Here is a 15,039-nt window from a genome sequence, read left to right on the forward strand (position 1 = left end):
GGCAGATTAGGATGACAATATCCAGTCCAAGGACGCATACTTGTGGCTGAGTAGAGTTATACCTGGGTCTTGCCAATCCTAGCTCAGTACGCCAATCACTACATTGTGCTGGCTTTAACAATTCTGGGCTTAGAAACAGCAGCAACAGTACCTCATCCTGACCTCAGGACATTGAAGATAGACCTACTGCTGGACAAGAGAACAGAAAGAAATACCTGTAAACTGGCATAATACTTATGCATGCACACTTATGTGGCAGTTATCAGACCATTCATTTTAGCACTTTCATGGTTTGCTGAACTCACTATATAATCCTTTTTGTCCTTGTTTCTAATAGTAAATACACTTCTGCTATAGCTGAAGCTCACTTTGTCAGGTTGTGCTGCTTCCCCAAGGCAGCCTCAGGGTCCTGCTGACGGATGGCTCTAATAGCAGTCGGTGCAGTAAAAAAGGCGGCTACTCCATGTTCTGCCAGAACACGGAAAAAAGCACCAGCATCTGGAGTTCCCACGGGCTTTCCCTATGGAGAGATTTGTTTTAAAGCTGTCAGGAGGTAAAAGTGTTCCATGATTCTTTCATACGTTAAGCTCTGAATGGAACAGTGGTATTATTGACTTGTGAGCAGCATATTCAAGCCATCCCTTGGTACAAATATGAGAAAATTATTCCTTTGCTGTATGTCAAATGCCTCAGCTTTGACTCATTGCACTCTCAGCAACACACCAATAGAAAGCAAGCCCAATATTTAAAATAAGTGTGTCAAATGTTTAGGCCGATACTGCTGAGGACTGTGTAGTGGCACAGGAACAGGAAATATATTCAGTAAGCAATGTCCAAGTCAATGGCATCATCCTAAACAATAAAAGGCTAAGCAATCGAATGTCTGACAATGAACCCTCCACCAATGGGGGAGCAGGATTCACAAAGTGAGTCCTGGTCCTCCATTGGTGGAGTTCTGCTGGTGAGGACATTCAATTTCTTCCGACCTGCAGAACAGTGGCCTGCTCTATGGGCCCCTTAAACCCTTCTGCCTCCCCCCACCGCCAACAACGATATGGCTGGCACTCCCCCCCACCTTCCCCACACCCTCCAAAGTAATGCCAGGCCTGCAGATGGCCCTGCGTTCCTCCCCACACCTTTCCTCACCCCAACACTCACACCCATATAAAGATCTTGATTGCCATTACATCCCAAATATCTTCATTCAAAAAGCATCATATAGTTATGTAGTATTGTACTATCATCTGAGCTAAGTCTAGCAAGTTACACGGTGCATGTTTTTAAGAACAGCATATCTCTAAAATCTGAAAAAATAAAGCAATACTTAAAAACAGAAGTAAATCAAGCAATTACCTCATATAAAACAGTTGTATTCCCATGTAGCAAAGGGCCATAACAAATGTAAGAATGGCCAACCACCCAGCCTAAATCGGAAGCTGCCCACCAAACCTACAATTAAGAAAAAAATTAGAAACAGAATATTCAGATAAAATCCCCATAATTATAAAGTCGCATACAAATTCAAATTACCTCTTTTGGTTGAAGTCCATATACAGCTGACATGGTCCAATTTAACATAACTGCATAGCCACCTGTTGGTCTAACAACACCCTAAATGAGAAGTAATTTGAAATTAATATCAATTGTGAATAATATGCATTGAAATTTCTTCTCATCAGGAAGATTACTGTTACTATTACTTACAAAGGCAATTATTACTTCTCCCTTTAGTTTATAGGAGAGAAATATCAGAACCTGTAACACTGTCCACTGTGGGCTTATTTCTGCAGTCCTGAGAGCAAAAACTTGTTCTTCTAAAATAGAACATAGTTGACATGCCTTGGAATTCATGTCTTGGAAAATGTGCTGAAAATGAAATCCCATTTCTTCTTGCCACAACTAAGGCAATGTAGTACATTTAGGTCCCTGATCTTATTGTGGATATAAAGTGTATATACAAAATCCATATGATGATTCAGGGAACAGAATAAAGCACAGTGATTCTCAGCCTAAATGGTGCAGAAGGCATGGACAGATCAAAGAACAGGAATACTGTTTCAATACTATCAATTCCCACAGAGTCATTCAAAGAAGCACAAAGCTTGCCAGGATCACCACATCAGAAGAAAAAACCAAGTACCTTTCCTTCAGACAGTTTCTTAACCCTGATAGTGTACTTAACTGTGACCTGTCTGAATATACCCTAACTTGTTGCATCAGATGTTAAATGAAATACAACCAGCCAAATATATAAGTGAGTGACGAGCGTATTTGTCAGATATAGACTCTTCGAAAGGGTTAGGTCTAGACCAATTTTTTTCATCAGCAGTACAGAACTTTCTTGCCAACCCCTCCTCCCACTCCAGCCCATTTATTTCCACAAAATATGGATCCTGGGAGATAGGAGACCCTATATGAGGAATGACTTCAGTAGAAAGGGGAAAACTGGTAATTTGCCAATTCAGTCTGGATTCAACCCTAATATCTGAAATGAAAGTCACGCAAGGGACACATACCAGCATATGCCACATCTAAAATCAACTCCCCTACATAAACTTTTCTTTGAGGAGTACCAACTACCAACAGCTTTCATCAGACAGATATGTAATCTGCCCATCAAGTAACTAGAACTTCCTTTTAGCATCTAAAGGAATTTTCAGCCTTTCTTCAAGAACAGCTTATATCAATTTTCCTGTTCATTCTTATTCAGCTCACGCAAGTTTCAGTTACTATAATCATCCCTCTCGCTTCTTATTAACAGTGAGATTATTTTGTTTATTTCTTCAGTTACAGTAGATTTTATCAGTCTCATCTATGTGCCATTTCTACTCAGGAATTTAGATCCTTGATGTTAACCATATACAGCACAGTACAGAGTCATATGGTGTCATATAGGTTAGTATATTAGGCTTAACTTCTAGTTGCAGAGGGCAGTATGGTTAAGGATTCAGTTAGGATTTATTAGTGCCATTATTTGTATTTGACTCAGCCTTGGCCTCTATTTTTGTATTCTAGTGTAGTTAGGGTTAGGCATTGTGGAGTTATTTATTTACTAGTACCAACAGAGATATCATAGCTGGAAGCAGTGGGTAGAAGATAGTGAGGGGGACCTGGGATGGCGCCACTGGGGCAAGGGATCTCAGTCCTATCAGGACGGGGGATTTATGATGGTAGGCAAAGGCCATATGAGAGAGGAGGGCAACGATACTGGTATGCCCAGCCCCCCTCTGACCTCCGACCTATCCCCAAAGATGAGGGTTGTGGGTTCAGGGATCACTCTGCTTCGTCATTGGTGTTGGTTAGTGCCAGGTCCACCAACAATAAGACCGTGACACTACAAGATTATCTCAGAGCTCAAGGGATGGACCTGGCATGTATCACAGAGACCTGGGTAGGTGATGGCAAGACTGTCACCTTTTGCGAGGCTACACCCCCAGGTTTCACGTGCATCCACCAACCACGAACACAGGGCCGGGGGGCTTAGTGATGTTCATCCAGAATTCAATCCCTTTCAGGGCACTCCCTGTCCCAAAGATCATCGGTATGGAGTGTGCCAGTTTAGTGTGGGAGACCGTGGAGAAGTTGGCTGTTTTCCTGGTGTACTGGTTGCCTAGTGCACCAGCAAACAGCCTGTCACAGCTCCTGGAGGTGGTTGCTGATTGGGCATTGCGGTTTCCCAAGGTTATTGTTCTGGGGGACTTCAATGTCCATATGGATGCCACCTCATGTTCAGTGGCTGTGGACCTGATGTCATCCATGGCAACGTTGGGCTTCTCCTTATTAAATTCTGGTCCCACACAAGAAGCCGGTCACACTCTGGATTTGGTCTTCGGTTCGGGTGTTGATATGGTTATATCCTCTGTGAACAGAGTGTGATTTTCTGACCAGCTGGAATCTTCAGGTACATCACACAAGATGAATTGTAGGCCAGGTTAGAGATAGGAAATACAAATGCCTCAAATGTCCACTGATAAAATATTTCATAGTAAATTAAGAGCAATTAAATATGACCTGATGGGATTAAAGTCAGTGCCAACCATGCTCATCTTCTATTACTAGTAAGCTTTGGGAAAATATTTTCAGACTTTTAATTAAACAGTCTCTCATGCAGAATAAAATATCATTTGGTCACAGATACTTAAACTGAAAGACAGAGCCTACCTTTGGGGTGCCAGTTGTTCCCGATGTATAAAGAATATATAGTGGGTGGTCTGAAAGAACAGGGATGCAGTCACATGGCTTTGCTTTTGCCATTTCTTCTTGCCAGTCAATGTCCCGTCCTTGAGTAAGAGGGACAATTCCCTGCACACCAAAGGATATAATACTGCAACTGTAGTTTATGAAAACAGTGGTTCAAAAATGTTCAGCTAGTGTTAAATGGAGACATCAAATATATCAAAGCTCATAGCCACAGAGTTTTGACAGCTATTTTGAAAAATACAAAATACTATACTTCAAGTCAATGAACCATAAAGGTCTTGATATGACAATAATTAAATGGTATTTCAAATCTGAAGAAATGAAATATTCCAATTAAAACATTCAGAAATAAAATGTACAAGAATTTATATGAAAATTATTAACTGCAAATCTACCATATTAGGACGGTTGTAAATCAGAATTCTTTCAGGTTGGTGTTTTATCATCTGCAATGCTTTTTCTAAAAGTGGCACATATTCAACTCTCCGTCCAGGTTCTATTCCAAAAGTTGATGTTACAATGAGTTTGGGCTGAAAGAAATAAAAAAGAATTATACACTAAAACATTATTTTCTTTTTAAAAGAGGGTGAAAATGTTTATGTTGGTGCAATGTATAAGGGCATATAAGCAATATACCTGTCTTGTTTTTCAATTTAATTCTGGATTAGAATCTTGAACGAATCCCACATTAAAATCATACACACAAACATATCTAAATCAGATCCCCTAGTAACATTCTGAGAACTGAAATGTGATGTAAATATAAATTACACAAGCCTTTCAGAATAGAGAACTCATAAGACAAGTGAGAAACAACTTCTTTTCCCTCTGCTCAGAAGATTCCTGAGCATTTTAAAAAAATCATACTTCATATAGTTATATGTAGAGTATGAATATTTTTATGCTCAAGAGCAGAGAGAAATAAATTATTTCACACCTGTTTTAGTATGCCCTTAATAGTACTGGATATATTAGTTGTCTTACATAGAAGTACTAGTGAGTTGTCTTACTATGTAGAAGAAGAGTTTGGATTTATATCCTCCCTTTCTCTCCTGTAGGAAACTCAAAGGGGCTTACAATCTCCTTTTCCTTCCCTCTCATGACAAACACCTGTGAGATGGGTGGGGCTGAGAGAGCTCCAAAGAGCTGTGACTAAGCCAAGGTCACCCAGCTGGCATGTGTTGGAATGCCCAAGTTAATCAAGTTTCCCAGATAAGCGTCCACAGCTCAAGTGGCAGAGCAGGGAATCAAACCCAGTTCCCCAGCTTAGAGTGAACCTGCTCTTAACCACTACACCACGCTGGTTCTGTACTTAGTATGTCTTCAGATGGGAGGGGCTCTTGTACATAAACATGTCAGTTACATTTTATTCAGAATGCAGCATTCATTTCCTTAAAATGGAAAGAAAGTTTTTAAATGTATTTATACTCCTGACAATACTGGAGGCTTTCAAATGGTTCACAACCTTAAACACCCAAAGAACTTGGGATGGGGTGGTATAAAAGTCCAAACAATAAATAAATAAATAAAAGATAATCCCGGGGGGGAATTGCAACCTGGAGGCAGCACATGTTTGCCCCCTTCTGATGGCACAAGGGGCACACTCTCCTGGTTCCCTTCCACCCCCAGAAATCCAGCCTGCGGAGCAGAGGTGCCTTGGTGCCCATTACTCCGTGGCCTCCAAACACCCTCCTGGTTCCCCCCCCCCCAAAAAAAACCCAGTCCAGCCAGCAGACACACCTTGGCACCTGCTGTCTGCCAGCCTCCACACACCCTCCCGGGTCCCCCACCCCCACCCAAAACCCCAACCCAGCTGGCAGAGCAGAGATGCCTTGTGCTGCTCCACTCACTTCTAAATACCCTCATGGTTCCCTCCCACCCCCAAAAGGCCAACCCAGCCAGTGGAGCAGAGGCACATTAGTGCATGCTGTTCCACCAGCCTCTAAACACCCTCCCACTCCTAGAAGCCCAACTCAGTCAGTGAAGCAGAGGTGTCTTAGTGCCTGCAGTTCTGCCAGCCCACAAACACCCTCCTGGTTCCTCCCTCAACCCAAGCAACCCATTGTATGTGGGGGGGATGCTTGCTTGCCCCCTCCCCTTGGAAGGGCCCATTGCATCTCCCCCTTCAATGGGTTTTGCAGCTAGTATTACAATAAAACTGCATCAGACATGCATTCATCAACTATAGGAATACAAAAACTGAAGACACATTAGTCAACAGATAGAAAGAAAAACCCATGCTTCAATTCCACATCTTTAATCACCATTCACTTTATAATACCTTTTAGACTTCAGGTACCTGATAAGATAATAATTATCAGTGGCAGGTTTATGTAGTGTTCCCAGAACTATTTAAAATTCAAGAGAATATAAAAAAAATTATACAATGCATGTGTTGTTCTGTAAGCAGGATGGGAAAATAATTGTTTTCATTAGATAAGATTCACCTTTGAAAATAGCTTCATGAATGAGGCAGAAAGAGACTACATTGAAGAATCTCACACAACCCAATTTTATGTGGGAGCTAATATAGACATTTTCCCAGGGTTTCTGAAAAAGGGTTAATTTCCGTTCTGCTTACACTGATAGCTCTTGAAGATATCGTGTTAGTAAAATCACGCAAGCATTGACTTAGAAGCAAGTACTTCTGACAGAGTCCTTTAAATTAACTGTATGATTCCTGAATGTTTGTAAAGGGAGAATGAAAATGTATATCCACTATGATATCTGAAGATATCCATTTGATGGGGACAACATGCTGAAATATTAAGTGGAAATATTTAATAAAGAAATTTAGTGGAAATATTTCAAAAAAGAAGAAAAGCATCCAATCCAAACAGGAGCTTGGTGGTTTGGGCGCTGGGGGAGAAGGAGAAAAGAAAAACCTCTTATCTCCCGGGCCACCAGGAATAATTTACACCATCCTTTTGGTAGTGTAAGTCTGCACTGCAAAAAGGAGGCATTCCTGGGCCAAAACTACACTGGGAATACCTCCAGGAATGCATTTAGGAACATCCCTGGACCACACCCACCCACTCAGGGTCCGGCAACAAAAGAGCACTGGCATGCATGGCAACTTTCGAGTTTGGGTGCTGCACAGATGCACAGCACCCTGCTGCCAGCATACTAGTTCCTCCATCAGTGTATTCACCCCTTACGCCTATGGAGAGAGCACTAATGTTGGCACAACTCTGTGCCACTTCCAAGACTCTATTCAGTCCCCCACCTTGGATTACACTCTTAAACAGCAAGGATTATTAGTAATTTAGGGTAGCATATTAACTTAATGGGCAAAACTGTTGTTCATTTCAGACTGTTTTATTTACCTCTAGAATTCACTAAGAATGACACATAATTTATGTTCTACACCACAGAGGTATCCCATGCACTGCCTCACAATTCTGAATGAAAGGTGCTGCTAGCTTAAGTTCTACATCATTCCTGCAGGACACTCTCCAATCTAGACAGTGATCCACCCAAAACAGTAGTGATCTTTCACTAACTGGCCAGGTGCCTACTGAAAGGAACACTGAACACTGAAATCTAGATAAACAGCAGTGAAGTGTATCAAGGGAAATGTTGTGAGTATCTGATCCATACAGAATCACCAGGGGTCTACAGCAAGGAATTCAAAAGGTGAAAAATCAGTCATGGGCCACATGCCGGCAGGTATTCCACACCTTGTAGAACAGGAGTAGTTTGGGGCAGGCAAAAGCTCACAGGGCAGACCACACTATGGCCTAGAGAACAAATCTAATAGGGAAAGAGACACAGGAAAGTGCAACATTTATCAACAGGAAGCTGTGTAGCTACACACATGCGTGATGTGAAGCCGGCAGGAGTGTACACAAGAAGACTGTACATTTGGAGGAAAAGGAAAGTAAGAGCTCTAAGGTGGAGGGCGGGAGGCGGGAAAAGTAAAATGTAACTTTTTATGGCTCTCCCTCAGCTAATCCTTCATCTCCTACAAAGTTGCAAGGGTGATTTTTTAATTTGTGTTCAAACAGGAGTGGGGCAGGACAGAACAAGGTAGGTGCTAGGACCCAAGCAGAGCATTCTACAACAAAGAAGGTCCAGGAAGTTGCAGATGAATTTACAATTCTATGTCAATCTTGATGTGGCAAAGAGTATACCATAGTCTATATCATCTCTTGCCTGTAAGGCTGAACACACTCAAACGAAGTCGACTTTATAAAAAAATGAACGAACTTTATTGAACTGTGTCGCCCTAGCTACAGGGTGCTGGAACTGAGGGTTCTCGCCCTCAGTTCCAGAATATATGGAGTGTGCGAGTGGGTGGTCCTTTGCAGCAGCGGGAACCAGGGGATTCGGAGAAATGAAACAGTCCTGACACTTGCCTTTGTATGTCAGGGGGCAAGAGGCTATTTATAACACTCCAAAATTAAATCTGTCCCTCTAAAAACCTGTACAAAAATATTTGTTACCTTGGCATGATCAATACGAGTAGAGAGTTCTTTTGAAGCAAACCCACCAAAAATTAGGCTATGTATGGCTCCAATTCTTGCACATGCTAACATAGTGTATATTGTCTCCGGAATCATGGGCATGTAGATAACAACAGTATCTCCTTTCTTCACACCATGGTTCACCATGACTCCAGCTAGCTTGGATACCTGTGGATGTAATGTTTTAAAGTTAGAGATGGTTATAATAATTGATATGACAGGGTGCTGTGTGGTTTCTGGGCTGTATGGCCGTGTTTTAGCAGCATTCTCTCCTGACATTTTGCCTGCATCTGTAGCTGGCATCTTCAGAGAATCTGAAAAGGCGAAACGTCAGGAGAGAATGCTGCTAGAACACGGCCATACAGCCCGGAAACAACACAGCACCCCAGTGATTCTGGCCATGAAAGCCTTCAACAATTGATATGACAGTTTGATTAAAAGGATCCATGTGTATCTGAAAAGGCATTTTACTTTTTAAAAAATGCTCTGGAATTAGTAATATTTAATGTAAATAAAAAGAAATTATTGCCATAAATCTGCCACAAGCTAACCAAAACTGAAGTAAAACCAAAGCATCAGTGAATTTGGAACAAACAAGAAATTAAAGTTAACAATGTTTCAATATGTGAAAATAAATTATTACCAATAGTGAATTCTATCATACTTTCATACCTGAGGGGGTGGGGGTTGCCAATAATTGTTTGTATTTGTGTAGGATATCAGTGGCTTGGGATTAAAATTCATGTTCGTTCTAGTGGGTCTTCCGGGTTATGTGGCCATGTCCCAGAAAACCCACCAGAACCAGTTGAATCCGGTCGTGAAAGCCTTCAACAATACATCAAAATTCATGTTGTTTTTCAGGTGCCAGAGCTTTCAAACCATTATTTTCAATAAGGAACCTACTGGAGGGTCTAGAACAGCAATTCTAGACCCTAACCCTAACCCTAACCCTAACCCTCTAGAACAGCAATTCATAAAGAAAATGGAATCAAACTTGTCAAAACATATTCCTCCCCATAATCTGAGACCTCCCAAGTTTCAAGTGAATTGGACCAAGGGGTTTGATTTTACAGACCCCTGAAATAGGCACCTCTCAGTGCAACATATGGTGACGTTCAGAAATAAGCACTCAAAAAATTAAACTGTATGTGAGAAATATAATGTAGCTTGACAATGACATTGTAACACTGGTATGTAGATAAGAAAAAATTATTCTCTACATCTGGAATGTTTCTAATACGTTATAAGAAATTCCTCCAGTTTGGCATTTGCCTGTTGAAAATATGCATGGAACACACCTGTTTGAGAACTTCTTTGTAAGTTATAGCCTCTTTAGTATTTGTTACAGGACTGTCATGAATTATAGCAATCTGGTCTCCTTGTCCATTCAAAACATGGCGATCTACAGCATTATAACAAATATTCAGCTCTCCCCCAACAAACCTAGAAGAAAAATAAAGCCATTATAAGAAAACTTCCTCAATGAAGTAAAAGTATTTGTTGAGGAACTGCTAAAACATTATATTCTGATTTCTCTTCTGCAATTCCTCAATCAAGATCAAACTTAAATCTGTGCCATCTGTCCAATCCAAAGGGGGTGAGGAGCGAAACTGCACAGGAAGAAGAGGAAGGATTGCACCAGTGGCCATGGCACTAGCACTGTGCAAAGTAGCATGGATGACAGTATAGACGGACTTACTCAAACCGAGAACTTTGGCCCTGCAGTGGCAGGCCTCTGCCTCAATAACTTCCGTTGGTATGCAGAGGGTGTTCCAGGGGCATTCCTGGGGGCATAGCTCCTAAAGGACTTTCAGCCCAGGAGTACATCCTGTGCCAGCAGCTGACATGCCACCAAAAATGTGATGTAAGTCGGTGTTCCCAATGGGATTTTTCAGATGGTTGAGAGGGGGTTAATCCCCCCCACTTCCTCCACTACCTGAAACCCCACTGGAGGCAGCGCAAGTGCTCTGCTGCAGTGCTGTCTCTGACTGCCAGTCTACCAGCCCACTCCTTTGGATTGGGCTGCCTGTACAGTAACACCCTAAGTACAGTACATCCAAGGTACAGTTACACCTTTCTAAGTCAACTGCAATCGGTGTCAATAACAATTCAAATCTAGGTCAACTACAAACCACAGCGTGTGGTGTTGGTTTTAAAATGAAACGTAAACATGTGAATTGAGTTGACAAAGAAAAAATATTCCTTGCATTTAGCATATATCAAACTTTCAAGTGCCTCTTCATACTCTAGGGGTGGGGCAGGGTTCTACATTTTTCTTTAATTAAAAATATTTTTGTTCACCCCTGTTCTAAGGGTTTGTTGGTAGTCTAATACATAAGCAGCTGAGTGATATTAGACACTGGGATAATTCATGCTAGATTCTCTTAAACAGTGCCTTTACCTCCAAGACAAAAATATTCACTAGCTATTAAGCATAGCTGTTCTGCCCAAGTTGTCCCAATTAGAACAAAGTTGGCTGGATGATTAGTTCGGGTTAATCACTGTCTAATTCTAACCTTGACCATGGCTAACAAGATCAATACTTCAAGAGGCCAGTTATTTACCAAAAACATTTATTAAGAGCTACTTTATAGAGGAAATCTAAAAATTTGGGAGACCTAACCTATAATATATCTGTATATATGGGTTTTGGGGGCCCACATCATGTCTGTATTCAGACTGCACTGATTCCACCACCTATATAACATCCATTTGGCCAAAACGTAGGAACAGCCTATACAACTGCAGCAGTAATTACAGTGTTTTCCTGTATCATTCATTTCACAATATTTCCCTATATTTTAGGTTAATGAGCTGAAGAGCAAAAGGGGAGCAGATACCTGCAGCTACTGCCCTATTTTAAGAAAACGGGAGTGAAGCGTTGCTTTGAATTAAAGGTTTTACAGGGAGAAGGTTCCACAATGCCTAATTAAAATCAATCCCAAATTTCCAATGTCTTAATCACTGCTCCTGAAAGGAGGAAGACTCAAAATGGATCAATTAAGATTCTAATCTCTTCGACCTTCGATCCTGCCACTGAATTTCCTACTCTGAATTCCTTACCTCATTGGGCAGGTCACAGGGAATTCTGAACTCATATCAATGATGCACAGAAGAGCATATTATTTAGATACATGAGAAGTTCCCCACCATATTTAGCACCTTTATCTGTTATGGTCCTTTTGGGGCTTTTTTGCTTTTACTACCGATTTGCTTTCTGATTATGCCAATAAAGGCTAATGTGTGTATATTTAGCACCTGCTCGCCAGAATGGCAGTCAACTAGCTGTAGAACTTCCCTCCCCTTGAAGAGACTCATCTGTTCCTTTCTGTCACCATCTTTCCCAACAAATGAAAACATTCTTATTTGACGTTCTCTCAGTCATCCCTGCTACCTACTCAGTTTAATTACTGTTTTTATGTTTTCATGCGTGCACTTTACCTCTTGTTTTTTATGATGCACTCATTTACTTTTATGTTTTTTAAGATGTGATTCCATTATGTATATTTTAATTTATTAGCCACCTTGGGGAGCTTTATGAGGATGAAAGATGAAGTACACATTTTGTAAAATAAATAAATAAATGTTATCCTGCCCTGTGCGAATTTATGAATAAGCACTTACACACAGCCCATATATAATGCTACCTAACAGTTCCTGGATCACATCATATATATATACAATCCAGATGTTAAAGCTGTGATATCTGTCCTACCTTTCAGAAATACCCAGACTAACAGAAGACTTTTTATGGCTCTTTTTAAGTGTTTTGTCTTCCTACTACGAACCCCACTGATCAAGCACAAATCCAGTTGCATAGTCTTGTAATACAGCAATTAACAAAATATTTTTGTGTGTCTAATAAAAGGTCCAAAACAAAAATCCATGAACAAATGAAACTGCCTTATATTGAATTAGATCCTTGGTCCATCAAAGACAGTGTTGTCTCCTCAGGGTTTGAGGCAGAGGTCTTTCACATCACCTAATATCTGACACCTTTTACAGGAAATGCTGGGAACTGATGCTGAGACTTTTTGTATGTCACAAAGAACCTCTACCACTGAGCCATAGTCCATTTCCAGTACCACTGAGGAACAACCCATGGTGCCAATCAAAATACCATATACAGCATGAATCACAACACAGTGTGCAATACAAAACAGAATGCAAGCTTTAGAGTTCTCTAGAATTGTTCACTAATACAACAAATAAACCCTGACTTGTATAGCCCAGGGTCAATTCTGGCAAGTATTTGGATGGGAAACCCTAAAGAATACCAGGGTGATGATGCAGAGGCAGGCTATGGCAAACCAACTGAATATCTCTTGCCTTGAAAACCTCACCAGGCATCACCATAAGTAATATGATGTTTATATACACACAGAGAGAGAAAGAGAGAGAGAGAGAGAGAGAGAGAGAATAACAATTGTTTCAAGGCACAGTGTGCACAGACCAAAGTCAGTTATTGTCATCTTAAAAGGAAAAACAGATGAGCTGCAGATTAAATCTGATTAGGTGGTGCTGGAAGCAAACCAGGTTTTCAAGCTGTACCAAGTTGCTGGGGACAAAGGAGAGAAAATAATGGCATTCACCTTTTATGAATAAGGCAGCAGATAGTCAAAAAATTATTACTGAGACCTGATTCTTTCTATAAAAAGATATTTTTATCCTGAAACTGTTGTGACCTTTATTAGAAAGCTATGGTTCAGCAAGAGATGGAAAATATTATCTGCACACAAATGTTGAAATAAGAATGATTTTTTACAAATCTGCAGGATTCAGCAAGTACTATCAGTTGGTATTTATATGATATATCAAGCATTTTATGCACAGGGCTTTTCTCTTTACAACTAATAATCAGTCACCTACTATCCTGCCTGTCGCAGAACACAAATTCTGTTCCCCAGGGGCTTCCATTCTACTGTGAGGGCTGTCATTCCATCCACAGAGCACAGATTCTGTTCCCAAGAGTTGTCATTCTGGTATGTGACCTGTCATTTCAGTCCCAGACCACAGGTTCTGTTTCCAAGGACTGTCAGTCTACTGAAGGAATTATCATTGCTGTCCCATAGCACAAATTCTGTTCTCAAGGGCTGTCATTCCAGTCTCAGGGCAGTCTATATGGGCCCAGAGACCTTCACTGAAATCCATTCTGCATTTTCTTTGCTACCTTTTTTGTGCTGCAATGTATTTCAATGGAGCCTCTGCAAGTCAATTGGCATTCCTAGTTCCCATTATTTCAAATAGGCCTTCCAGCCATCCCTACTGATTCCAATCGGCAATCCTGCTGCCATTTCTTTTATTACATCCCCTCTTTGAGGGCTATATGATTGAAATTTAGGTTTCAAGCTCATTCAAATCATCTCCCTTTCTAATATCTGCCTTATTCTTAGAAGTCGTGCCACTTATTTTCGTACAGCCATGGCTTTAATAGGCACCTGTTGAATACTACTGCCATTAAGGGTAATGAATGTCTTTCAGGAGGGGGCAGAAGCGTGTTAATATATTCGAATCAAAGCAAGGGAGGAGAGAATTAAGTGACTCGATCATTTATCTTTAACGCTTTCATGGCGTGGCCCAGACAAGAGCTCAGCAATCGTTTCGTCGGCCACTCACCAGGAGGTGTTATAGGGGTCCTTTCTCTCCATGGTTTTGGTCCAGTGTTTGTGCCACTCGATGCCCTGAGCCGCCTCTGCCCACATTTTTTCGGGCTCCTCCACCGACGCCCTGAAAACGGTCTCATAGTCGCCTGCAGGAGCGGCTGCCCGTGTAGAGAAAGAAGATTTCAGGAGTCGGGCTGGCGATCGACCCCCAGCCCAGGGGGTCAGGAAACGCACCGCAGCAAGTGCCTGGCTATGCCGGACCACGTTCCTGAGTCCGACGTCCCACCGCCAGCAGGCTGGCCTTCTGCACACTACTTTCTGCAAGAAAACTCTACGGCACGGGACGCTCATGTTCTCCGAAGAGATTCACACCCCGACCCAGACTGGCCCCGAAAGAATGGCGGAAAAGGAGAGACGCAATACTTCCAAGCCTGTCTCCCTGGTTCTCCAAGAACTAGCGTACTCAGGTTCGACAAAAGATACTAGAAAGAGCCGAGCTGGAATCCTGAGCAATAAGCCTTGCTACTTTCCCCAGGGCACTTTGTTTTGCAAATAAATGCCAACAGTGGCTCCAGTCCGGGCTTTGCTGTTGGCTCTCAAACCCTCTCCAGGCAGGAAGCTGAGAATTGAATATTGCACAAGTCTTGCATTTCTGTACCCGCTGCAATTTTGTCTTCAGCGACTTTGCTGTCATAGAACCTCAGGCAAACCGCGTCCCCCGTCGAGTTTTTATTATGCCATGTTGATCAAGGACCTGGAAATACTTGGCC

The 15,039-nt window shown here is 41.6% G+C and overlaps 1 protein-coding gene across 2 annotated transcripts in view; it reads right to left on the reverse strand.

Moving 5' to 3' along the window:
- Nucleotides 1-14,709, reverse strand: part of ACSS3 (acyl-CoA synthetase short chain family member 3) — a 36,805-nt gene extending 22,096 nt beyond the window's left edge. For both annotated transcript variants that reach the window (XM_048502143.1, XM_048502144.1), the window contains exons 1-8: nt 14,283-14,709; nt 9,965-10,109; nt 8,646-8,834; nt 4,596-4,730; nt 4,162-4,302; nt 1,531-1,611; nt 1,354-1,449; nt 369-520 (exon numbers count right to left, since the gene is read on the reverse strand). In XM_048502143.1, coding sequence (XP_048358100.1) covers nt 369-520; nt 1,354-1,449; nt 1,531-1,611; nt 4,162-4,302; nt 4,596-4,730; nt 8,646-8,834; nt 9,965-10,109; nt 14,283-14,620 — 1,277 coding nt within the window. In that variant the 5' untranslated portion in view covers nt 14,621-14,709. The remainder of the gene's footprint in view (nt 1-368; nt 521-1,353; nt 1,450-1,530; nt 1,612-4,161; nt 4,303-4,595; nt 4,731-8,645; nt 8,835-9,964; nt 10,110-14,282) is intronic.
- Nucleotides 14,710-15,039: the final 330 nt, after the last annotated feature.

This window comes from Sphaerodactylus townsendi, linkage group LG06 (assembly GCF_021028975.2).
Source record: "Sphaerodactylus townsendi isolate TG3544 linkage group LG06, MPM_Stown_v2.3, whole genome shotgun sequence".
In the NCBI taxonomy this organism is placed as follows: domain Eukaryota; kingdom Metazoa; phylum Chordata; class Lepidosauria; order Squamata; family Sphaerodactylidae; genus Sphaerodactylus; species Sphaerodactylus townsendi.